Consider the following 27046-nt stretch of genomic DNA (forward strand, 5'->3'; position numbering starts at 1 on the left):
TCCAGTCCTGTGGCCACTGCTGAGTTTTCCAAATTTGCTGGCATATTGAATGTAGCACTTTCATAGCATCGTCTTTTAGGATTTGAAACAGCTCAACTGGAATTCCATCACTTCCACTAGTTTTGTTTGAAGCTATGGTCAGAGCCCTCCAAATTGACTAGTGGCTGGGTATTAAATAAAAGAGGTAGCCAAGGCTTACAAACGTATGATATAACGTGTGATGCAGGTTTGATCCCTTAATCAACAAGATCTTCTGGAGTAGGAAATGGCAACTGACTCCAGTGTTGCCTGGAAAATCCCATGGACAGAGGAGCCTGGTGGGCTACAGCCTATGGGATTGCAAAGAGTTGGACACTACTGCATGACTGAGTAGGCACACACGCTACCCCCACCCTCAAAAAAAGAAAAAAACCAACCAACAAAACCAAACAATCTGAAAATACTTGAGGCTCGCATAACCTAAACTCACAATTCTAGGAAATCATCAACTCTCCAGAATTACGAGTTTTCCATTGTTCCTTCTGCCTACATCCCTATTCCTTCCTGGACCTGGGCAGTTGGGTCGGGCAGTTGGCTATTTTTGACATGATTTCCCTTTCAAGGATGCCTTTTAACTTAGGTTTGGTCATGGGACCAAAGCCTGGCCATCTGTATATTCATTCCAGCCCACTGACCACAGAAGAGAGTCCATGTGAGCCAAGCTGAAACAGAGGCCTGATCAATGGAGATTTTTCTGGGAGTTACTAGGAAACAGAGAAGCTCTCTTTTGATTGTTAATTGCCAGGTACAAGAGCAATATGTGCTTGGAGGTTTTGAGCATCAGTATGGGGAGAAGGTCCATTAGAGAATAAAACTCACTTAGAGAAAAACAGAGCTGAGAGCTGGAAAGAGGGAGAGGCAAAGAACAGAGACAAATAGAGTCAGAGAGACCGACAGTGTTGATGACATTGGGTGCGATATGAGCAGAAGGAAACCTTGACCAGGTTAAGCCATTGATATTTTAGAGTTGCTATAGCAGTTAGCACACCCTGATGAACACACCCTAAAATGTGTAAAGTAATATGTAACTCCCTTCCCAGTGGTTTTATTTATTTGGCTGAGCGAGGTCTTAGTTGTAGCATGCAGGATCTTCTAGCTTCGTTGCAGCACATGGGATCTTTAGTTACAGCACGCGAACTCTTAGCTGTGGCATGCGGATTCTAGTTGCCTGACCCAGGATTGAACCCAGGCCCCTGCATTGGGAGTGTGGAATCTCAGCCACTGGACCGCCACGGAAGTACCCTCCAGTGGTTTTAGAACATTGGATCTTCTACCCACTCTTTCCACTTTAGAAAGTAATTAAGGGCATATGTTTTTAGAGGAAGTTTAATATGTTAAATAAAAACCCCAAACTAGTAGTTACTACAAAATATAGTTTAATTTCACTCTTCATTATTTCCCACAAAATTTAAAAAATACCAACATACAGACAAGAGCAAGTGAAACAGAAAAGACCTTAAAAGTTGTATAAAAGACAGACCTAAACTCAATATTGTATGAGCAGTGACACACACACACACCAAATACTCTGAAATGAATTCAGAAAGCATGTCCCCAGTTGGATGAGTTTCACATCTGGAATGATCCTAAACAAAAATTCTTATTTTATGTGGAAAGGATCTTCCCAGACTTCTCTTAAGAAAGCATTCCTTATTAAACAGAGGCAGACTTATTCTAGGCACCAAAGTCCTAAATGCCTCTCCTAGGCCTCATGGAACTTAGAAAAATCAATGAAAACAAAGCCCTATAGGGATGAGAGAGTGACACCTAGTGGCCACCCAGCAGGTTTTCTTTATGGCTTCTGATAATTCTACCAATGAGATGTTGGGCAAACCTGAGTCTCTAATTCCAGAGCCCAGCAATGACCTACCTGAGTGACAGATTCCTCTTTAGAACAGGATCTGAAACTGGACCCATTAAACATGGTCTGATACCTAGAGACTGGCTATTTTATATACTTGTGCCCTAGACTCTATGGAGATTTCTCATTATGACATCCAATGAACACAGCCTCTTCCCATTGTGACACTGTAATTACATACTTCCCTTTATCTCTGTTTAGTTACCAAAAGTCTGTTCTGTATCCTCCTGTTTGTGTTTATCAGTGGTTTCCAAATTTAGTTACTACAGTGTATACCTCAAGTTTTATTTGATTTCAGGTTAATGAATGTTTAATACTTCTAAGTTTACTAATTTCAAAAAAGTTTTAAATTTGATACATTGATCAAGGTTCACAGTTATTTACATTGAACCGAGGATCAATAAATGTTCTTTATAGCAGTTAGAGGTAAACACCATACTTAATAGCATAAATTTTGATCTATTTAAATAATATCCACTTAATAAAATGTCTAAGAGCAGGGCTGAAGAATGAAAATATAATGTGTATCACATGTGTAATTTAAAACTTTCTAGTAGTCACATTAGAAAAGTAAGAAAATAAAATTAATTTTAATGTTTAATTTGGTATATCCAAAATATTATTTGAACATGTAATCAATATAAAGTTGTTATGTGACATTTTATATTCCTTTTTTTTATACTAAGTCTTTGAAATCTGGTATATGGCACCCCACTCCAGTACTCTTACCTGGAAAATCCCATGGACAGAGGAGCCTGGTAGGCTGCAGTCCATGGGGTCGTGAAGTCGGACATGACTGAACGACTTCACTTTGACTTTTCACTTTCATGCATTGGAGAAGGCAATGGCAACCCACTCCACTATTCTTGCCTAGAGAATCCCAGGGATGGGGGAGCCTGCTGGGCTTCCGTCGATGGGGTCGCACAGAGTCGGACACGACTGAAGCGACTTAGCAGCAGCAGCAGCAGAGCACACTTTATATTCACAGCACATTTCAGTACATACGAGTCACGTTTCCAGTTTTCAGTAGCCACATGTGGCCAGTGGCTATCATACTGAACTGAATATTTCTAGCATCTGATTATGGGTTCGAGTCCTATGGGTGAGAATCATTACTCCACAGGAAGTAAATGGAGAGATCAAACCTCTTTTTACAAATAAGGAAACTGAAGTACAGAGAGTTAAAATGGCTTTCTTGAGGTCACACAGAGAAATTTAGTTTAGCAGGCTCTTCCAATCCAGGCATGCCTCCCATGTAGGTAATTCTTAGAATTAAAAAAGTAAATAAATAAGATAGTATTCTTTTTAGGATATTTGATTAAATTGGTAGATATTTTCACCAACATGTAAGAAATTAATTGGTTTGAGTAAAATGAAACAGTATAATGTAAAGCATAAAAAATATGTCACTCTTAACAGCAATCAAATGTAAATAGAATGCATGAAGAAAGCACTGAACTTAGAGCTACAGTATCATACAATGCTTGGAGTGAATTCTGGGGGCAGAGCAAGAAGATAAACATCAGAGTGGGTTACTAAAGGATCAAAGCATTCAATTCAAAGCAATTCAATTACTATCCACCCGTAAGTCTATGGAATAACCTCTCCTCTTACAAAGAGAGAGAACTGCTACTGTGTAAGCAGGAATGACCAGCTTCGAGAAAGTCTGCCTCTCAGATCCCTGGATCATGAGGATTGCCCCCACCTCCTTGGGAGGTCAAGGGGCCACAGTGACCTATCCTGCTACACTGGCTTAGGCTGACTCTGGAGATTTAGCACAATCTGCAGTGGTCCAGACTCCTGAAATGTTACCTCTGTAGGCAGACCTCTCTATTTGACTTAGAGAACAGGTGTATCTGTCATGCTTCTTCAGACTTAATTATCATGCTTGTGTGCATGTGTGCGTGTGTGTGCTCAGTAGTGTCCAACTCAGACTGTAGCCCACCAGGCTCCTCGGTCCATGGAGATTCTCCAGGCAAGAATACTGGAGTGGGTTGCCATTTCCTCCTCCAGGGAATCTTCCTGACCCAGGGATCAAACCCAAGTCTCTTGTCTCTTCTGTATTGGCAGGCTGATTCTTTACCAATGAGCCACCTGGGAAGCCCCAAATATCCTGCACAGGCTGCTACAAACCAATACCCCCATCTTGTAGGATTTTTTGGCTTTGGCTTATTCTACACTTGAATGTCCCCCAAGTTCTCAAATGCCAGAACCAGGGGTGGTGCTGAACCTCTGACATTATTGGAACATTGCATTGATTCAAGACAACAGGTCAATACATCCTCGCCCACGTGGCCTCTGCAAATGTCACATGTGAAGGAACATATGATTTTGGTTGTGACGTTACTGTGTTGTCCATTAATGTGTCTGAAAGTTTAATCTGTTGCAGCCTAAGGATATATATGTAAGGTAAAAAGGGTGCCTTGTTTGGTGAGAGGCTGTCAGGAAAATCTGCTGGAGAGGGACAGCATGACACAGAAAACTGGAGTTGATCCCCAGGGAAACTAATCCCCATTAGTTTCCTAGCCTATCTTACTTTTACTTGTGAGGCACAAAAGAGAAAATATGGGAATACACTTGGTAAACTAGAAAGAGCTATTAAAACCATAGGTATTATGGAACCATTATAATATTACAGTATTATGCTCTTCAAACATGTAGATATACATATACAGTATTTTAAATATCCTTAATTCTTGCACTCAATTTGAGCCACTTCTAGGTTACTGGTTTTTAAACTGCTTTCAATTTTTAATTATAGCTGGAAAATTGGTTTTGAATTCTTTCTCATTGCCTCATGGTTTTAAAAATGTACTTGTCATTTATGTAATTAGCTTTGGTTACAAGCAATAGTAACTGTAATTTCCTAGTAATTTAGAGAGTCAACAACTAGCTCCTAGGTGACTTAACTAATCATTTAACTAATGAGACTATTGTTTTCCCAAATGTGTATAAAGAAACTGGTTTACACACATTAAACATTGAAAGACATATGAACTTAATTGTGACATTATGCAAGACATTGAATCTGCCTGGACCCACTTCTTCCACTAAGACTAATCTGTTGCTAAATACCTTTCAGCATCAGAAACCTGTTCTATCTGTAATAAAAATCTTGAGTGGTTCTATTAAGAGTAAATCTTAATACCCTTGAGTATTAAGGCAAAGGCTAATCACACAGCTATAGGGCCCAAGATCTTTCCTTTTCTGTAAGCAAAGTTGAAACTTTCTCAGCTTTTCCTTTTGAATTTTAAATAAGAAATCATCTCACTTAAAATCTATCTCAAAGTGCTCAATTGAGCATAACTATTGTGGTTCTGTACTTGCCCAAGTCCACAAAGACTGACTACAGTATTCATTGTGATCACAACTACAAATTGCACTATCCCTTTAAATGTTCAAGTACTCACTATTTTCTTAAAATGGATAAGCCCTGACCTCAGTGAAGGAAATTTATGAGGAAAGGAAATGTTCCAAATTACACAAATCTTCTAAGTCAATTATAAATGAATCTCAGACACAAGGAAAATATCCACACATTAAACTCCCCAAACTCAAAACAACTGCACCATAAAATAAAAATAAAACCAAACCAAGATACATGTGGCATTCTTGGTTAAAAAGACTTTAGCAAAAATATAGCAACTAGTGGGTTTGAAGCCATGTCGATGACTAAAACAGTCTATAGAAAATTCTGTGACTCTGAAGGGAAACATCACATTTCCCCAAATCCCTATTAAAGTCAGGAGTAAATCTATAAAAACTGGCAGACCATTAATAGGAATAAAAGATAAAAACAGTATACAAAGGATACAAAGACTATATAGTCTTTTGTAAATGAAATGCTTCGAGACTTTTCTCATGTTTAGAGTTAAAAATCAAATGCTAGAGTGTCCAGTGGATGTCACTGAAGTCCCCGGGGTCTCCCAGGCCCCCCTCTGCTTCTAAGTAATTCATGAAGGCAGCCATGGCTGTGTCATCATTGTCACAGAGGGCTTCAAAGTCCAGCTGGACTCCTTCTCCTATCGAATTGAAATACAGGCTGTGTAAGTACATTTGGAGGTTAAAACATGAGTTATCATCAAAAATGGCAAAGCAAGGTTAGGATACCATACAATGTATTATTGAAGGCAAAGCATACGTTTTACAGATGCCAGATATATTTTTTAATGGGTTGCCTATTTTTATAACAATCTGCTGTCAGATAAATTGCACTTCACTCATTTGATGCACATAGAGGAGTTAGTCTATGACTTTTCTAATAGAAAATAAAAGCACTAAGAGGTACAGAGTCTGAGATCGTTGGACGGTAAGGGCTGGGGTTTATTCCTGTGTGTGTATAGAGCCTGGAAAGAGAAATTTAACTTTAATCTGCCTTGTGGAAATGCTTGTTTAACTCCAAAATGATAAGGCTGAGACAAAAGCATCACTTTCCAAAAATTTGAAAGACTCTAATAAAAGGAAGGAGTCCTCAGATTTTTGATTGAAAAAGGAAATAAAGAGGAACCATGGAAATGTGTTTTAAATTGATACTAAAGAGGTTCTAGAAATCCATGGTTAAAACACAGTGAGAGATTAATCAAAGTTTTCTAAGTATCTTCCAAAGTACAATAGAATTTAAGATGATTAATATGTGGTTTTTGGAGAAGGAAATGGCAACCCAGTCCAGTATTCTTGCCTGGAGAATCCCATGGGCAGAGGAGCCTGGCAGGCTACAGTCAATGGGATTGCAAAGAGTCAGACATGACTTAGTAACTGAGCATGCAATATGTGGTTTTGTGTGAACCTGAATGTCCATGTTCCTTCAAGGTTTTTGATTCTCAGGGCTTTCCCAGTGGCTCAGACAGTAAAGAATCTGCCTGCAATGCAGGAGACCTGGGTTTGATTGCTAAGTCAGAAAGATCCTCTGGAGAAAGAAATAGCTACCCACTCCAGTATTCTTACCTGGGGAATTCTAGGGACAGAGGAGTCTGAAGGGCTACGGATGGGGTCCCAAAGAGTCAAACATGACTGAGCAATTAACACTTTCACTTTCTTTTTTTCCCTCTGATTCTCTTTAACATTTATTTTCAGGAGATCAGAGGCAGTTATGGGGAGCATAAAATTGTATCCCTTCAAGTTTCTTTATTCGGACTTTGCATAGGTATAGTTAAAATGAATAATTATATCTTAAACTTTTTATGATTGGTATCTTTTAAAAATCTTTTTCTGGAGAATGGAATTTTTCCCTAAACATGAGAGCTTTAGTTTTATTTAAATTGTGTTTTAATAATACTCATAACAACTCAGTTGATAATCAGACTTTCAGTGACAAGTCCATTAAGTAGAATGTGCTGTATGTGCTCAGATGCTTAAGTTGTGTCCAACTCTTTGTTACTCTATGGACTGTAGCCGACCAAGCTCCTCTGTCTGTGGGATTCTCCAGGCAAGAATACTGGAGTGTGTTGCCATGTCCTCTTCCAGGGGATCTTCCCAACCCAGGGAACAAACCTGCATTTCTCATGTCTCTTGCACTGACAGGCAGGTTCTTTACCACTAGTACCACCTAAGTTGCATACACTGAAAAATTAACACCATGACTACTGTATTTAAGACCCTTTGTACAGCAAAGTGATTCATATATATATATATATTCTTTTTCAGATTCTTCTCCATTATAGTTTGTGATACTATATTGAATAGAGTTCCCTGAGCTATATAGTAGGACCTTGTTGTTAACCTATTTTATATATAGTAGTTTGTATCTGATAATCCCAAACTCCTAATTTATCCCTCCCCCTGCCTTTGTCCTTTGATAACCAAATTTGTTTTCTGTCTGTAAGTCTACTTCTGTTTGGTAAATAAGTTCATTAGTGTCTTTTTTTTTTTTTTAGATTCCACATGTGTGATACTATGTGATATTTGTCTCTCTCTGTCTGATCTACTTAATATGATAATCTCTAGGTGCATCCATGTTGCTACAAATGGCATTATTCCCTTTTTTATGGCTGAGTAATATTCCATTGTGTGTATATATACCACATCTTCTTTATCCATTCATCTGCTGATGGGCATTTAGGTTGCTTCCATGTCTTGGCTATTGTAAATAATGCTGCTGCAAACATTGGGGTGCATGCATCTTTTCAAATTAGTTTTCTCCAGATATATGCCTATGAGCGGGATTGCTAGATCATATGGTAGCTCTATTTTTAGTTTAAGGAACCTCCATATGTTCTTCATAGTCATTGTACCAATATATGCTCCCACCAACAGGGTTGAAGGGTTCTCTTTTCTCCATGCCTTCTCCCACATATATTATTTGCAGAGATTTTGATGATGGTCATCCTGACCAGTGTGAGGCGATATCTCATTGTAGTTTGGGGGAAAAACTTAGTTTTAAAGCTGTTTGCAAATTTAGAAATTTCCTAAACCTGAAACTATAGTGACTAAAAAAGCAGTTTTTAGAAAACCAAAATAGTGATCAGTTGTGTAAGAAATCTTACCGAGGAGTGGTTCATGACTGAGGGGAGCAATAGCACTTTGGTTTTGTTTTGTAGCCTCTTGTTCCCCTATTTCAGATGGACTTAGGGTAATCAACTCCTTATCTGACATCTGTAATGACAAAATAAAAAACAGTAAGTTTCCTATTTGAATGAAATAAAGATTTCTTAGCAGTTTTAACATGTGGGTGTGCCTTCATGAACAACATGGCAATTTGCACTTACTGAGTGCCCTGTGCTTGGTACTCCACAAATAAAATAAAATTTTCTTTCATGTTACAAATATTGTGAGGTCAAGAATCTGAGGCCTAAAGAGTCTAATATCTTGTCTAAAGTGTTGGAGCCATGATTCTAACCCAAGTCCTTCTGACTCCAAAGCTCCCACATTATTCATAATCATAACTAAAGTACACAATTACACATATAAGGGGAAGTTTTAGATTAAGAAGGAAAAACATTTCAGTATTTTAAAAATGATGGTAAAACTATATCTCATCCAAAGCTACAATGGGAAATACTGCTTTGGAACAGGGTATGTATTAAACTAGAGACTTTTACCAAAAAGTTGTCATAGTGTTACACAGACACAGGCCAAACAATCTGATGTTCAATATAGCTCATCAAAAGAAATCATTTACCTATATTGTCTGATTCAGTTGATAAACTTTATCATAATGCCTACATAGCATACACTACTCAGAGATTCTTTTGTGCTACAAGGACTTAAATCCCTGTTTCTGGTATATAGTCTGGCACAAAATACATATCCAATAAACAGGTGTCAAATGTATGAGTAAAACTTGAAAATACCAGAACAAAAGTCTATGTTAATATAAAAAGATATTTTCAGGTTCCCTTTTGTCCCTGGTCAGATTTAATTTCTCTTCTCTCCTATATTCTCATGTGCTCTGTGCTATGTCACTTCAGTTGTGTCTGACTCTTTTCGACCCCATGGACCATAGCCCACCAGGCTCCTCTGTCCATGGGATTCCCCAGGCAAGAATCCTGGAGTGGGTTGCCATTTCCTACTCCAGGGGATCTTCCTGACCCAGGGATGAAATCTGAGTCTTTTACGTCTCCTACATTGACAGGTGGGCTCTTTACCACCAGCGCCACCTGGGAAGTATACCTACTTTAGAGCATTTTGTTGTCTGGGATACATCACAATTACATTATATGAGGGTCTTCCATATATTCAGTGCTATGTTCAGTACACACATTTTGTATGTATTTCAAATTGCTAATATTCATTCAATTGAATTAAATAGTAGGTAATACTGCAGCCATGAAATTAAAAGACGCTTACTCCTTGGAAGAAAAGTTATGACCAAACTAGATAGTATATTCAAAAGCAGAGACATTACTTTGCCGACTAAGGTCCGTCTAGTCAAGGCATGGTTTTTCCTGTGGTCTTGTATGGATGTGAGAGTTGGATTGTGAAGAAGGCTAAGTGCTGAAGAATTGATGCTTTTGAACTGTGGTGTTGGAGAAGACTCTTGAGAGTCCCTTGGACTGCAAGGAGATCCAACCATCCCATTCTGAAGGAGATCAGCCCTGGGATTTCTTTGGAAGGAATGATGCTAAAGCTGAAGCTTCAGTACTTTGGCCATCTCATGCGAAGAGCTGACTCATTGGAAAAGACTCTGATGCTGGGAGGGATTGGGGGCAGGAGGAGAAGGGGACGACAGAGGATGAGATGGCTGGATGGCATCACAGACTCAATGGACGTGAGTCTGAGTGAACTCCGGGAGTTGGTGATGGACAGGGAGGCCTGGCGTGCTGCGATTCATGGGGTCACAAAGAGTCGGACACGACTGAGCGACTGAACTGAACTGAACTGCATACTTGTTTTGTTGCTTATATTAAGCTTTCTTCCAGACCATGAGGAGTACTTTTAATCCATAGACTTGGAGTTTGTTAAAATAACAATAATAACTATTATTTACTGAGCACATACTATGTCCCAGGAACTGTGAGGTTTTTTATTTCTTTGTGTATTAAATAATTTAATTGACACACTAATGAGGAAGCTGAGGTGCAGAGTTTAAAAAACACACAGGAGGTTATCCCAGCAGTAAGTGAATCAAAACTTGGACCCAGACATTATGGTCTCAGCAACTTCACTATTAGCCACTATTCTACACTGCCTCTTAAAAACTCTGGAAAGAAATTATTTTTTTTTAATAGGATGGCCTCTTTTCTCAAAAGAAATAATCAACAAGGACCAATTTTATCATTCATTTATTTCATGAATATTATCATTTACGAAAGTACTTACATTCCTGCAGTTTAGAGTGTGTGTATCTTTCAGTAAATCTGTTGGACTTGAATCAAGGGATGAAGATGACTGTAACCTTCAAAAATGACACATAAAACATGTTATATGTCTATTTATATATATTTTAGAGAAATTTCTCTTCTGAATACAGTCTGATAAAAATGCAGGGAGGAACATAAAGACTGAATATCACAACAGTTTTCATCGTTAGACTGACTTATTCAGAACCAGACATATATTTGACTACAGAGTGCTGAAAACACTACAGTGAATAGAAACATCAAACCCCAAGGTGAAAGCTCTTAAGTAAATTATGTTACCTGTTTTAATACAACACGTTGCATAGTAATGGAACAATTACACAGTTCAAAATAGGCACTGACATCAAGAATCAGTTCTTATTAGGATACTAAAAAGCAGAACTAGAGTAAAGAAAGATTTCCTAATATTGTGCAACCTTTTCTTTAAGTGGAAAATACGTCAAGTTTTTACTATAATAGGTCAAAATCAATGAAACACATGAAGACAAAAACATAATCATAGGCTTTGAAGAGATAACAAATCTCTTCAAAACTTAATATGTAAAACTTACGATGTTATATATTACTAAGTGCTCAATTATGTGATACATAATGGTATAAACATAACTTTATGGCCTTGTGTATTCCCAAGGATGCAGCTGACAGGAAATTATAGAGGGAGAAATCAAAACAGAAACATGAAATGAATTAGGTAGGAAACACAGATGAAAAGATTAGTGACATGTCTTGGAGATTTTTCACAATGTAATGTATATAGCTTGGCTGAATTCCCATTCTGTGGTTCAAGGTTTAAAAACATCAACCACTCAATTAGCCCTTGTTTAGCTGGATCATCGAAAAAGCAAGAGAGTTCCAGAAAAACATCTATTTCTGACTTATTGACTATGCCAAAGCCTTTGACGGTGTGGATCACAATAAACTGTGGAAAATTCTGAAAGAGATGGGAATACCAGACCACCTGACCTGCCTCTTGAGAAATCTGTATGCAGGTCAGGAAGCAACAGTTAGAAGTGGACATGGAACAACAGACTGGTTCCAAATAGGAAAAGGAGTACTTCAAGGCTGTATATTGTCACCCTGCTTATTTAACTTATATGCAGAGTACATCATGAGAAACGCTGGGCTGGAAGAAGCACAAGCTGGAATCAAGATTGCTGGGAGAAATATCTATAACCTCAGATATGCAGATGACACCACCCTTATGGCAGAAAGTGAAGAGGAACTAAAAAGCCTCTTGATGAGAGTGAAAAAGGAGAGTGAAAAAGTTGGCTTAAAGCTCAACATTCAGAAAACGAAGATCATGACATCTGGTCCCATCACTTCATGGCAAACAGATGGGGAAACAGTGGAAACAGTGTCAGACTTTATTTTTTTGGGCTCCAAAATCACTGCAGATGGTGATTGTAGCCATGAAATTAAAAGATGCTTACTCCTTGGAAGAACAGTTATGACCAACCTAGATAGCATATTCAAAAGCAGAGACATTACTTTGCCAACAAATGTCCATCTAGTCAAGGCTATGGTTTTTCCTGTGGTCATGTATGGATGTGAGAGTTGGACTGGGAAGAAAGCTTAGTGCAGAAGAATTGATGATTTTGAACTGTGGTGTTGGAGAAGACTCTTGAGAGTCCCTTGGACTGCAAGGAGATCCAATCAGTCTGTCCTAAAGGAGACCAGCCCTGGGATTTCTTTGGAGGGAATGATGCTAAAGCTGAAGCTCCAGTACTTTGGGCACCTCATGCGAAGAGTTGACCCATTGGAAAAGACTAATGCTGGGAGGGATTGGGGGCAGGAGGAAAAGGGGATGACAGATGATGAGATGGCTGGATGGCATCACCGACTTGATGGACGTGAGTCTGAGTGAACTCTGGGAGTTGGTGATGGACAGGGAGGCCTGGTGTGCTGCAATTCATGACTGAGCAAATGAAATGAACTGCACTGAAGGATGAAAGAAGCTAACTTCCCCTACCATGCATGTCACTACCAGATTCTGAAATATTCCTTAGTTTACTGGGCAAAAACCTGCTATTTAACTTCACCTCAGTCCCTTTTAACTGAGTTAAAACTCCGTTGCTCAGTGGCCTGATCTCTTCCTCAGTGAATCTCCTTGTCATTTGCTGAAACCAGCATGCTTTCTCCTACTCAACGCCATACACTGGCCAAGGTGCCTCCATACGTAAAACTCCATACCCTGCACCCTGCACATTCTAATGGTTCCCAGCTAGCAACACCTGGCTCAATTTTTGCTTTCCTTATGTTGCTCTTCCAGCATACACACTCAAATGATTTTCAACGAGGGTGCCAAGACCATTCAATGGGAGAAGGAAGTCTTTTCAGCAAATTATGTGAGAAAATTGGATATCCACATGCAGACAAAGGGAGTTGGACTATACCCCTACTCAGAGTAATTTTCTTGGTTGAACTTTGTGCTACTTAGTACAAATGTTTATAATTCACTTCAGAAATACATTTTAGAGCTATTATGGGAAACTCCAAAGAGATATAAAAGCAGATAATATAATGAAATCATATATACCCACCAAACAGCTTCAGTAATTGTCCTTTCCTCACCTAATAACAATGTATGAGATATAAAATTTTAAATGTTTTTGTGTAGGATGTAAAATTAATATAAATATAAATGTATTATATGTAAATTATTAATAACATCATTCAAGATGATCCTATTCTGTTTTCTGCATTTGATAAGATATTCTCAGAAAAATGTTAATATGTCTCACCATGATTATATTCTTTATGATTATATATCTTTTATAATTTATTTTTTATTGAAGGATAATTGCTTTACAGAATTTTGTTGTGTTCTGTAAATCTCAACATGAATCAGCCATAGGTATACATATATTCCCTCTCTTTTGAACTTCCCTCTCTCTTCCCTCCCCATCCCATCCCTCTAAGTTGATACAGAGCCCCTGCTTGAGTTTCCTGAGCCATACAACAAATTCCTGTCAGCTATCTATTTTACATATGGTAATGTAAGTTTCCATGTTACTTTTTCCATACATCTCACCCTCTCCTCCCCTCTCCCCATGTCCATAAGTCTGTTCTCTATGTCTGTTTCCCCACTGCCACTCTGTAAATAAAATTTTCAGTACCATTTTTCTAGATTCCATACATGTGCATTAGAATATGATACTTATCTTTCTCTTTCTGACTTACTTCACTCTGTATAATAGGTTCTAGGTTCATCCACCTCCTTAGAACTGACTCAAAAGCATCCTTTTTGTGGCTGAGTAATATTCCATTGTGTGTATGTGCCACAACTTCTTTATCCATTCTTCTGTCAATGGACATCTAGGTTGCTTCCATGTTCTAGCACAACTTCTTTATCCATTCTTCTGTCAGTGGACATCTAGGTTGCTTCCATGTTCTAGCTATTGGAAATAGTGCTGCAATGAACAATGGGATACATGTGTCTTTTTCAATTTTGGTTTCCTCAGGGTATATGCCTAGGAGAGGGATTGCTTGGTCATATGGTGATTTTATTCCTAGTTTTTTAAGGAATCTCTATACCAGCTTCCATAGTGGCTGTATCGATTTATATTCCCACCAACAGTGCAAGAGCGTTCCCTTTTCTCCACACCCTGTCCAGCATTTATTGTTTGTAGACGATTTGAGGATTATCATTCTGCCGGGTGTGAGCTGCTATCTCATTGTAGTTTTGATTTGCATTTCTCTAAAAATGAGCGATGTTAAGCATCTTTTCATGTGTTTGTTAGCCATCTGTATGTCTCCTTTGGAGAAATGTCTGTTTAGGTCTTTTTCTCACTTTTTGATTGGGTTGTTTGTTTTTCTGGTATTGAGTTGTATGAGCTGCTTTGTATATTTTGGAAATTAATCCTTTGTCAGTTGTTTCATTTCCTATTATTTTCTCCCATTCTGAGGGTTGTCTTTTTACCTTGCTTATGGTTTCCCTGGCTGTGCAAAAGCTTTTAAGTTTAATCAGGCCCCACCTGTTTACTTTTGTTTTTATTTCCATTACTCTAGGAGGTGGGTCATAGAGGATCTTGCTTTGATTTATGTTATCGAGTGTTCTGCCTATGTTTTCCTCTAAGAGTTTTATAGTTTCTCTTCTTACATTTAGATCGTTAACCCATTTTGAGTTTATCTTTGTGTATGGTGTTAGGAAGTGTTCTAATTTCATTTGTTTACATGTAGCTCTCCAGTTTCCCCAGCACCATTGATTGAAGAGGGTGACTTTGCCCCATTCTTGCCTCCTTTGTTGAAAGTAAGGTACCCATAGGTGACGGGTTTATTTCTGGGCTTTCTGTCTTGTTCCATTGGTCTATATTTCTGTTTTTGTGCCAGTATCATACTGTTTTGATGACTGTAGCTTTATAGTATAATCTGAAGTTGGGAAGGTTGATTCCTCCAGCTCCGTTCTTCTTTCTCAAGACTGCTTTGGCTATTTGGAGTCTTTTGTGTTTTCATATGAATTGTGAAATTTTTTGTTCTAGTTCTGTGAAAAATGCCACTGGTAATTTGATAGGGATCACACTGAATCTGTAGATTGTGTTTGGTAGTGTAGTCATTTTCACAATATTGATTCTTCCTACCCAGGAACATGGAATATCTCTCCATCTGTTTATGTCATCTTTGATTTCTTTCATCAGTGTCTTATAATTTTCTATGTACAGTTCTTTTGTCTTCCTAGGTAAGTTTATTCCTAGATATTTAATTCTTTGTTTGCAATGGTGAATGGGATTTGTTCCTTAATTTCTCTTTCTGATTTTTCATTGTTAGTATATAGAAATGCAAGTGATATCTGCATATTGATTTTGTATCCTGCAACTTTTCTAAATTCACTGATTAACTCTAGTAGTTTTCTGATACTATCTTTAGGGTTTTCTATGTACAGTTTCATGTCAACTGCAAACAGTGAGAACTTTATTTCTTTTCCCATCTGAATTTATTTCTTTTTCTTCTCTGATTGCTGTAGCTAGTACTTCCAGAACAAAGTTGAATAATAGTAGTGAAAGTGGACACCCTTGTCTTGTTCCTGATTTTAGGGAGAATGCTTTCAGTTTTTCAGCACTGAGAATAATGTTTGCTGTAGGTTTATCATATATGGCCTTTACTGTGTCGAGGCAGGTTCCTCCTATGCCCATTTTTTGGGGGTAGTTTTAACCATAAATAGGTGCTGAATTTTGTCAAAAGCCTTTTCTACATCTATTGAGATTATCATATGGTTTTTATCTTTCAATTAATTTAGTATTAATTTCAATTAATATAGTATATCACATTGATTGATTTGCATATATTGAAGAATCCTTGCATCCCTGGAATAAACCCAACTTGATTATGGTGTATGAGCTTTTTGATGTGTTGCAGAATTCTGTTTGCTAAAATTTTGTTAAGGATATAGGTGTGTAGATATTTACAATTGTTATGTTTTCCTCTTGGATTGATACCTTGATCATTATGTATTGTCCTTCCTTATCTCTTGTAATCTTCTTTATTTTAAAGTCTATTTTATCTGATATGAGGGTTGCTACTCCAGCTTTCTCTTGCTTCCCATTTGCATGGAATATATTTTTCCATCTTCTCATTTTCAGTCTATATATGTCTTTAGGTCTGAAGCAGGTTTCTTGTAGACAGCATATATATGGGTTTTGTTTCTGTATCCATTCAGCCAGTCTGTGTCTTTTGGTTGGAGCATTTAATCCACTTACATTTAAAATAATTATTGATATATATGTTCCTATTTCCATTTTCTTAATTGTTTGGGGTTTGTTTCTGTAGATCTTTCTCTTCTCTTGTATCTCTTGATTATGTAAGTCTGTTTAACATTTGTTGTAAAGCTGGTTTGGTGGTACTGAATTTTCTTAACTTTTGCTTGTCTGAAAAGCTTTTGATTTCTCCATCAATTTTGAATGAGGTCCTTGATGGGCGCAGTAATCTTGGTTGTAGATTTTTTCCCTTTCAGTACTTTAAATATATCCTGCCATTCCCTTCTGGCCTGCAGTTTCTGCTGAAAGGTCAGCTGTTAAGCATATGGGATTTCCCTTGTATGTTACTTGTTGCTTTTCCCTTGCTGCTTTTAATATTCTTTCTTTGTGTGTTTAGCCTTTGTCTGTTTTAGTATGTGTTGTGGTGTATTTCTTCTTGGGTTTATCCTGTATGGGAGTCTTTGTGTCTCTTGGACTTGACTGACTATTTTCTTTTCCATGTTAGGGAAATTTTCAACTATAATCTCCTCAAACATTTTCTCATACCCCTTCTTTTTCTCTTCTTCTTCTGGGACCCCTATTATTCTAATGTTGGTGTGTTTGATATTGTCCCAGACGTTTCTGAGACTATCCTCAATTCTTCAGATATTCTGCTATTGGTCCATTCTAGAGTATTTTTAATTTCAGTAATTGTTTGTCTCTGTATGTTTATTCTTTAATTCTTCTAGGTTTTTGTTAATTGATTCTTGCATTTTCTCCATTTTGTTTTCAAGGTTTTTGATCATCTTTACTATCATTATTCTGAATTCTTTTTCAGGTAGTTTGCATATTTCCTCTTCAAATATTTGGATTTCTGTGTTTCTAGTTTGTTCCTTCATTTGTGTAATATTTTTCTGCCTTTTCATTATCTTTTTTTTAACTTACTGTGTTTGGGGTCTCCTTTTTCCAGTCTTCAAGGCTGAATTCTTTCTTCCTTTTGGCCCTGGTAAGTTTGGTCCAATAGTTTGTGTAAGCTTCCTATAGGGTGAGATTTGTGCTGAGTTTTTGTTTGTTTGCTTGTTTGTTTTTCCTCTGATGGGCAAGGCTGAGTGAGGTGGTAATCCTGTCTACTGATGATTTGGTTTGTATTTTGCTTTGTTTATTGTTTGTATGAGGTGTCCTGCACAGGGTGCTACTGGTAGTTGGGTGATGCTGGGTCTTGTATTCAAGTGGTTTCCTTTGTGTGAGTTCTCACTATTTGATACTCTCTAGGGTTAATTCTCTGGTAGTCTAGGGTCTTGGAATCAGTGCTCCCACTCCAAAGGCTCAGGGCTTGATCTCTTTGATGATACGTTCAGTGGTGGAGAGGTGGAGTTTCCTCCTGGACATGATCCCCTCGGCCTCCTCCCATCCTCCCCAGCCATGATATCCAGACGTGTGCTGGTCAACCTGATTTGCCCTAGCCTTGCTTATCAGGGTGGCCCAGGCACCAGAAGGAGGCAGCCACAGCAGTCCAGCCTCAAATCACACAGACTTGAGATGCAGGCCCATTGGCCATTCCCTCCAGAGGCACCAAGTCCAGAGCACTCACAACCATGAATCAGGGAAGCAACATGGGTGGCTGTGGCTGCTGATTATATATCTTTTTCTTCTGATTTTTGCTTTAAGTTCTTTGTTTCTTTGTTGTTAGATGTCTAATGGTTTATGATGTCTATTTCCATTGTGTATTGTACCTTTTGTCATTAAAAATATTCATCCTTGTTTCATTTAAAAATAAATTAATTTTTAAAAAACTGTCCTTTCCTAATCTTGTTAAATGTATTTAACCCAAACTCATACTTCCCCTTTCCTCCTAGACACTTCACCACTTAATCTGTAAATACTTCTCACTGGAGAAATATTGAATTAATTTTTATGGGGTACTGCCATGATATAGCTGTTTTCTGGTATGACTTAAATCAAATCCCTTATGATTATACAGTGGAAGTGACAAATAGATTTAAGGGCCTAGATCTGATAGAGTGCCTGATGAACTATGGAATGAGGTTTGTGACATTGTACAGAAGACAGGGATCAAGACCATCCCCATGGAAAAGAAATGCAAAAAAGCAAAATGGCTGTCTGAGGAGGCCTTACAAATAGCTGTGAAAAGAAGAGAAGTGAAAAGCAAAGGAGAAAAGGAAAGATATAAGCATCTGAATGCAGAGTTCCAAAGAATAGCAAAGAGAGATAAGAAAGCCTTCTTCAGTGATCAATGCAAAGAAATAGAGGAAAACAACAGAATGGGAAAGACTAGAGATCTCTTCAAGAAAATTATAGATACCAAGGGAACATTTCATGCAAAGATGGGCTCGATAAAGGACAGAAATGGTATGGACCTAACAGAAGCAGAAGATATTAAGAAGAGGTGGCAAGAATACACGGAAGAACTGTAAAAAAAGATCTTCATGATCCAGATCATCATGATGATGTGATCACTAATCTAGAGTCATACATCTTGGAATGTGAAATCAAGTGGGCCTTAGAAAGCATCACTATGAACACAGCTAGTGGAGGTGATGGAATTCCAGTTGAGCTGTTTGAAATCCTGAAAGATGATGCTGTGAAAGTACTGCACACAATATGCCAGCAAATTTGGCAAACTCAGCAGTGGCCACAGGACTAGAAAAGGTCAGTTTTCATTCCAATCCCGAAGAAAGGCAATGCCAAAGGATGATCAAACTACCACACAATTGCACTCATCTCACATGCTAGTAAAGTAATGCTCAAAATTCTCCAAGCCAGGCTTCAGCAATACGTGAACCATGAACTCCCTGATGTTCAAGCTGGTTTTAGAAAAGGCAGAGGAACCAGAGATCAAATTGCCAACATGCGCTGGATCATGGAAAAAGGAAGAGAGTTCCAGAAAAACATCTATTTCTGCTTTCTTGACTATGCCAAAGCCTTTGACTGTGTGGATCACAATAAACTGTGGAAAATTCTGAGAGATGGGAATACCAGGCCACCTAACCTGCCTCTTGAGAAACCTATATGCAGGTCAGGAAGCAACAGTTAGAACTGGACATGGAAAAACAGACTGGTTCCAAATAGGAAAAGGAGTACGTCAAGGCTGTATATTGTCACCCTGCTTATTTAACTTCTATGCAGAGTACATCATGAGAAATGCTGGACTGGAAGAAACACAAGCTGGAATCAAGATTGTCGGGAGAAATATCAATAACATCAGATATGCAGATGACACCACCCTTATGGCACAAAGTGAAGAGGAGCTAAAAAGCCTCTTGATGAAAGTGAAAGTGGAGAGCAAAAAAGTTGGCTTAAAGCTCAACATTCAGAAAACAAAGATCATGGCATCTGGTCCCATCACTTCATGGGAAATAGATGGGGAAACAGTAGAAACAGTGTCAGATTTTATTTTGGGGGGCTCCACAATCACTGAAGATGGTGATTGCAGCCATGAAATTAAAAGATGCTTACTCCTTGGAAGAAAAGTTATGACCTACCTAGATAGCATATTCAAAAGCAGAGACATTACTTTGCCGACTAAGGTCCGTCTAGTCAAGGCTATGGTTTTTCCTGTGGTCATGTACGGATGTGAGAGTTGGACTGTGAAGAAGGCTGAGCGCTGAAGAACTGATGCTTTTGAACTGTTGTGTTAGAGAAGACTCTTGAGAGTCCCTTGGACTGCAAGGAGATCCAACCAGTCCATTCTAAAGGAGATCAGCCCTGGGATTTCTTTGGAAGGAATGATGCTGAAGCTGAAGCTCCAGTACTTTGGCCACCTCATGCGAAGAGTTGACTCATTGGAAAAGACTCTGATGCTGGGAGGGATTGGGGGCAGGAGGAGAAGGGGACGACCGAGGATGAGATGGTTTGGTGGCATCACGGACTCGATGGACGTGAGTCTGAGTGAACTCCGGGAGATGGTGATGGACAGGGAGACCTGGCGTGCTGCGATTCATGGGGTCGCAAAGAGTCGGACACGACTGAGCGACTGAACTGAACTGAACTGATACCTATCTCTTAAAACTTGAATTCCAAAACATTATTTTTCTAAAATCTAAGGAAATTCTGAGTTCAAAATTTATTTAAAACCTGCCTAGATGAGTAATTATGGGCCTGCATATATGCATATTCACATATATCCACACATGTTTTCTTTCTTATGAAAGTGAAAGTGAAGCTGCTCGGTTCTGTCTGACTCTTTGCAATTCCATGGACTAACGCCTACCAGGCTCCTCTCTCCATGGAATTTTCCAGGCAAGAGAACTGGATTGGGTTGCCATTTCCTTCTCCAGGGGATCTTCCTGACCCAGAAATCAAACCCAGGTCTCTTGCATTACAGGCAGATGTTTTACTGTCTGAGCCACCAGGGAAGCCCATAACACTATTCTTTTGTTCTATTTCTGTGCTTTTTTTCTATTAACCATATAAGGTTCTTTCCATTTTAGCATAAATAGAGCTACCTAATATTTAACTGTTGCAAAGTATAACATTGTATGGATACACCATAATAAGTTGTGGTTATGATAAATATTTAAATCCCTACTGTAGACAAGTGCAGCATGGATCTTTTTGCAGTTTTTTTTGCCATTTTTTTTTCAAGTCTACTCTCCATCTTTTTTTAAAATATGGAGCTATTTTTAAAACTTCCTTGACAACTATATTCTTTATACTACCCATAAAGTTTTAAATATAAAATTATATAAAATTTATGATATATAAAGTTTAATATAACATTCAATAACTTTATACTATAAAATTCTTCATCAGTTAAGTTCAGTCGCTCAGTCATGTCTGACTCTCTGTGACCCCATGGACTGCAGCACACCAGGCCTCCCTGTCCATCACCACCTCCCGGAGTTTACTCAAACTCATATCCATCGAGTTGGTGATGCCATCCAACCATTTCATCTTCTGTAGTCCCCTTCTCCTGCCTTCAATCTTTCCCAGCATCAGGGTCTTTTCCAATGAGTCAGTTCTGAGCATCAGGTGGCCAAAGTATTGGAGCTTCAGCTTCAGCATCAGTCCTTCCAGTGAATATTCAGGACTAATTTCCTTTAGGATGGACTGGTTGGATCTCCTTGCAGTCCAAGAGACTCTCAAGAGTCTTCTCCAACACCACAGTTCAAAAGTATTGATTCTTCGGCACTCAGCTTTCTTTATAGTCCAACTCTCACATCCACACATGACTACTGGAAAAACCATCGCTTTGACTAGACGGACCTTTGTTGGCAAAGCAATGTCTCTGCTTTTTAATATGCTGTCTCAGTTCAGTTCAGTTCAGTTCCGTCACTCAATCACGTCCAACTCTTTGTGACACCATGAATCGCAGCACGCCAGGCCTCCCTGTCCATCACCAACTCCCAGAGTTCACCCAAACTCATGTGCATAGAGTTGGTGATGCCATCCAGCCATCTCATCCTCTGTTGTCCCCTTCTCCTCCTGCCCCCAATCCATCCCAATGAGTCAACACTTTGCATGAGGTGGCCAAAGTATTGGAGTTTCAGCCTCAGCATCAGTCCTTCCAATGAACACCCAGGACTGATCTCCTTTAGGATGGACTGGCTGGATCTCCTTGCAGTCCAAGGGACTCACAAGAGTCTTCTTACATGCATGGAATGCAAAAGTTGGAAGTCAGGAAACACCTGGAGTAACAGGCAAATTTGGCCTTGGAATACAGAATGAAGCAGGCCAAAGGCTAACAGAGTTTTGTTAAGAAAATGCACTGGTCATAGCAAACACTCCCTTCCAACAACACAAGAGAAGACTCTACACATGGACATCACCAGACGGTCAACACCGAAATCAGATTGATTATATTCTTTGCAGCCAAAGATGGAGAAGCTCCATACAGTCAGCAAAAACAAGACCGGGAGCTGACTGTGGCTCAGATCATGAAAGCCTTATTGCCAAATTCAGACTTAAATTGAAGAAAGTAGGGAAAACCACTAGACCATTCAGGTATGACCTAAATCAAATCCCTTATGATTATACAGTGGAAGTGACAAATAGATTTAAGGGCCTAGATCTGATAGATAGAGTGCCTGATGAACTATGGAATGAGGTTTGTGACATTGTACAGAAGACAGGGATCAAGACCATCCCCATGGAAAAGAAATGCAAAAAAGCAAAATGGCTGTCTGAGGAGGCCTTACAAATAGCTGTGAAAAGAAGAGAAGTGAAAAGCAAAGGAGAAAAGGAAAGATATAAGCATCTGAATGCAGAGTTCCAAAGAATAGCAAGGAGAGATAAGAAAGCCTTCCTCAGCGATCAGTGCAAAGAAATAGAGGAAAACAACAGAATGGGAAAGACTACAGATCTCTTCAAGAAAATTATAGATACCAAGGGAACATTTCATGCAAAGATGGGCTCGATAAAGGACAGAAATGGTATAGACATAACAGAAGCAGAAGACATTACGAAGAGGTGGCAAGAATACACAGAAGAACTGTACAAAAAAGATCTTCAAGACCAAGATAATCACGATGGTGTGATCATTCACCTAGAGCCAAACATTCTGGAATGTGAAGTCAAGTGGGCCTTAGAAAGCATCACTACGAACAAAGCTAGTGAAGGTGATGGAATTCCAGTGGAGCTATTTCAAATCCTGAAAGATGATGCTGTTAAAGTGCTGCACTCAGTATGCCAGCAAATTTGGCAAACTCAGCAGTGGCCACAGGACTGGAAGAGGTCAGTTTTCATTCCAATCCCAAAGAAAGGCAATGCCAAAGGATGGTCAAACTACAACACAATTGCACTCATCTTACGTTCTAGCAAAGTAATGCTCAAAATATGCTGTCTAGGTTGGTCATAGCTTTTCTTACAAGGAGCAAGCATCTTCTAATTTCATTGCTGTAGTCACCATCTGCAGTGTTGAGCTTTAAGCCAACTTTTTCACTCTTCTCTTTTACTTTCATCAAGAGGCTTTTAGTTCCTCTTCACTTTCTGCCATAAGGGTAGTGTCATCTGCATATCTGAGGTTATTGATATCTCTCCCAGCAATCTTGATTCCAGCTTGTGCTTCATCCAGTCCAGCATTTCTCATGATGTACTCTGCATGTAAGTAAAATAAGCAGGGTGACAATATACAGCCTTGACGTACTCCTTTCCCAATTTGGAACCAGTCTCCTGTTCCATGTCCAGTTCTAACTGTTGCTTACTGACCTGCATACAGATTTCTCAGGAGGCAGGTCAGGTGGTCTGGTATTCCCATCTCTTTAAGAATTTTCCAGTTTGTTGTGATCCACACAATCAAAAGTTTCATATATTAAGATAATTAGTGTATTTTATCCTTTGTAATACAAACATTTTCTATGGCTTATAATTTGTCTTTTAACCTTGTTAATTACAATGGTTATAGTTATGTTTGAGTTTTTATACAATTAAATTTATCCATTTTTATCTTAATGAATTCCAGGTTCTGTGCGATGTTTAGGAAGGACTTTACAAACTAAGTTGCTACTATAAAAGTGATCTCTTCCATTATGTTATTAAACTGGATACTGTTTGCATATAGGAAAGCTATTGATTTTTTAATATTTGTATGGTTAATAAGATGATGATTCTACTTGTGAAAGTATTTACAGTAATCAAACATTACCTTTGTAAGTCCAGAAATTCGCTTGCAACTTCTGTTCCGATACTACCAGCACCAAGTAATATTTCCGTAGACGTTCCAGGCACACTAATCAAAGACTGTCTAGAGGATCCTAAATCATAACAAAAGATTCAACTGAGGATTTAAAAAAGTATATAACTTGGTCAATATATTTTTTTCAATTCAAATATATTTCCTATTTCCCTCTTTAAAAGAAACAAACCAGCTGCATCCTAAAATGTTAGAAACATTCATGCTTTCCTTACAAACATTCTCATAATGGTTTAAGATGCTCATAAAGACTGATGTGAATTAAGTATATGGGAAGTCATTCAGAGGTCAATCATGACCTATAACCCTTGAGTATAGACAGTTTCTTCACACTTTAACCTCCACACTAAAGGCAGAGCAATACTGTTTTTTTTTCTTTTATTGAGGTATAGTTGATTTATAATACTGTTAGTTCCAGGTATACAGCAAAGCGATTCAGTTGTACATATATGTATATATATATATATATTCTTTTTCAGATTCTCTTCCATTATAGGTTATTCAAGATATTGACTATAGTTCCCTGTGCTATATATGAAATTCTTATTATTTTACATGTAGCTATGTGTATCTGTTAATCCCATACTCCTAATTTATCCCTCTCAACCCCTCTATTTCCCCTGTGGTAACCATAAATTTGTTTTCTATGTCTGTGAGTTTATTTCTGTTTTGTAAATATGTTTATGTGTATTATTTTTTTTAGATCCCACCTATAAGTGATATCATATTTGTCTTTCTCTGGCTTACTTCACTTAGTATGACAATCTCTAGGTCCATCCATATTGCTGCAAACGGCAATATTTCATTCTTTTTTATGGCTGAATATGACTCTACTTTTAATATTTCCTAATATGTCAATTTTTATTAATTAATGCAAATAAAATATTAACATATTCCTGTGGTGAACAGCTGCAATAACTTCCCCTTGGTGCTTTTCATGAATTTGACCAACAGGCATTTGAGCGCTCTAATATACAAGGAACTATGCTAGCAGCTGGAGGTTGATAATAAGTAGAACACCATTTCTGCTCTTAAGCGACTCACAGTCTAGGAGTGAGCCAGTTAAATGAACAACCTATTGCAATACAATATAAGATTATAAGAGAAGTGTGACCAAAGTACTGTGGGAATTCTGATGAGGATAACTCAACCCACTGAAATCTTTTCAAGTTCACTTAGAAATTTTTCCCTCTCCAAGACAGATAAAGAGGATACCTTTCTTAGTAATAAGTCTTCACACCTAAAACTAAGCTTACCTTCTGATGACTGAGAGCTGCAAGGAAGCAATGATGTTTCTCCAGCATCACTATGTCCCCTAGAATTCAGAAACATCATAGGTGATTTTCTAAGGTGAAGGAAACTGTTAAAGCAACTACATTAAGCCCTGTGTATCTGAATGGTCAGTTCTTGACCCATTAGTGTTTTATACACATATTGTTAACGTTACCACCAATCCCGAGGTATTGATGTGCTAAGTACCAGGGCTTTTGCCAGATGCCATATTGCCCTGTAATGTATATGTTCTCACAGATACAAATTCTCAGTTCATAGTCTAATGATAAGAAGGCAAGAATTATTGGGATGAGTAATAGAATTATCAGGATGGGTAATTAGTACTTACTGCAGGTACTAAGGATTGGAGGGGCTTTTAAAAAAACTAAATATTTTAGATAAGGAAATAGAATTGGATTGATAAAACCTTATAGCAATTTCAAATAGAACATAGAAAAATAATACTTGGAGTGGGGCCATGCTAGCATATTGAGCATATCAAGGAAAGCTGGCTTTTTCTTTAGGCTGACATAGCCATAGACCAGGGCTTGGAAGGGAGTGAATGGTCTGGATTTCTGCTTATTATCCCTCAGCCAAATAGTTTTACACAAGTATATGTGGTCCCAAAGTTTAGAAGATGGACATGAAAAAATGATGTGGAGGCCAAAACGACTTCTAACAATTACGTGCTCGTGTGCTTAGTTGCTCAGTTGCGTCTGACAAGAGTCTTTGCGACCCCATGGACTGTAGCCTGTCAGGCTCCTCTGTCCATGGGGATTCTCTAGAGAAGAATATTGGAGTGGGTTGCCATGCCCTCCTCGAGGGGATCTTCCTAAGCCAGGGATCGAACCCAGGTCTGCCACATTGCAGGTGGATTCTTTACCGTTTGAGCCACTAGTGAAGCCTTCTTACAATTATAAACAGTTTAAAGCCACATCCACAGTGTTTTTTGGAAGGACAAAAGAAGGCCATGAAGGGTAGGAAAAAACTGTCTGAATAAATGCATCTACTGTCACATTTTATACCAAGCCAAAAGGAATTTATTACAAAAGGGCAAAATTTAGCTTAATTCTGAGAACTAATACAAATGAGCAGTGAATGAATTTTATATATATATATATTTTTATATATATATATATATATATATATAATATACTCAAGTTACAAAATATATACTCACATTACAAAGCCAGGGGATCACATGGGTTCTTTTTTTAATTGAAGTATAGTTGATTTACAATGATTCATGTGTTTAGCAAAGTGATTACACACACATATATATTTTCTTTTTCAGTTTCTTTTCCATTATATCATAGATAATTAAAAGATATTGAATATAGTTCTCTCTGATATACTAGGTCCTTGTTCATCTATTTTATATACAGTAGTTCGTATCTATTAACCATCAATTCCCAATTTATTCCCCCCCTTTCTTCTTTGGCAACTATAAGTTTGTTTTCTATGTGAGTCTCTTTCTGTTGTGTAAATAAGTTCATTTGTGTCATTCTTTAATTAATTTTTTGGAGGGTAAAATCTCAACTTTGTATTGAGATATAATTCACATATAATATTATATTAGTTTCAGGTATACAAGATAATGATTTAATATTTGCATATATTGAAAAATGTTCACCACAAAAGTCTAATTAACACCTGTCATTACACATAGCTACAATTTTTATTCTTGTGATGAGAATGTTTTTAAAAAATTTATTTTTTTGAATTGGAGTATAATTGCTTTACAATGTTTAGTTTC

At 38.0% G+C, this 27046-nt stretch overlaps 1 protein-coding gene across 3 annotated transcripts in view; it reads right to left on the reverse strand.

The window, feature by feature from the left end:
* Nucleotides 1-1398: 1398 nt before the first annotated feature.
* BMAL2 (basic helix-loop-helix ARNT like 2) overlaps nt 1399-27046 on the reverse strand; it is a 107317-nt gene continuing 81669 nt past the window's right edge. For all 3 annotated transcript variants that reach the window (XM_042247364.2, XM_042247363.2, XM_042247365.2), the window contains 5 exons: nt 25275-25333; nt 23971-24079; nt 10658-10733; nt 8383-8491; nt 1399-5922 (listed from right to left, as the gene is read on the reverse strand). In XM_042247364.2, the coding sequence (XP_042103298.1) occupies nt 5786-5922; nt 8383-8491; nt 10658-10733; nt 23971-24079; nt 25275-25333 (490 nt within the window). In that variant the 3' untranslated portion in view covers nt 1399-5785. The remainder of the gene's footprint in view (nt 5923-8382; nt 8492-10657; nt 10734-23970; nt 24080-25274; nt 25334-27046) is intronic.

Source organism: Ovis aries, chromosome 3, assembly GCF_016772045.2.
Source record: "Ovis aries strain OAR_USU_Benz2616 breed Rambouillet chromosome 3, ARS-UI_Ramb_v3.0, whole genome shotgun sequence".
Classification (NCBI taxonomy): Eukaryota; Metazoa; Chordata; class Mammalia; order Artiodactyla; family Bovidae; genus Ovis; species Ovis aries.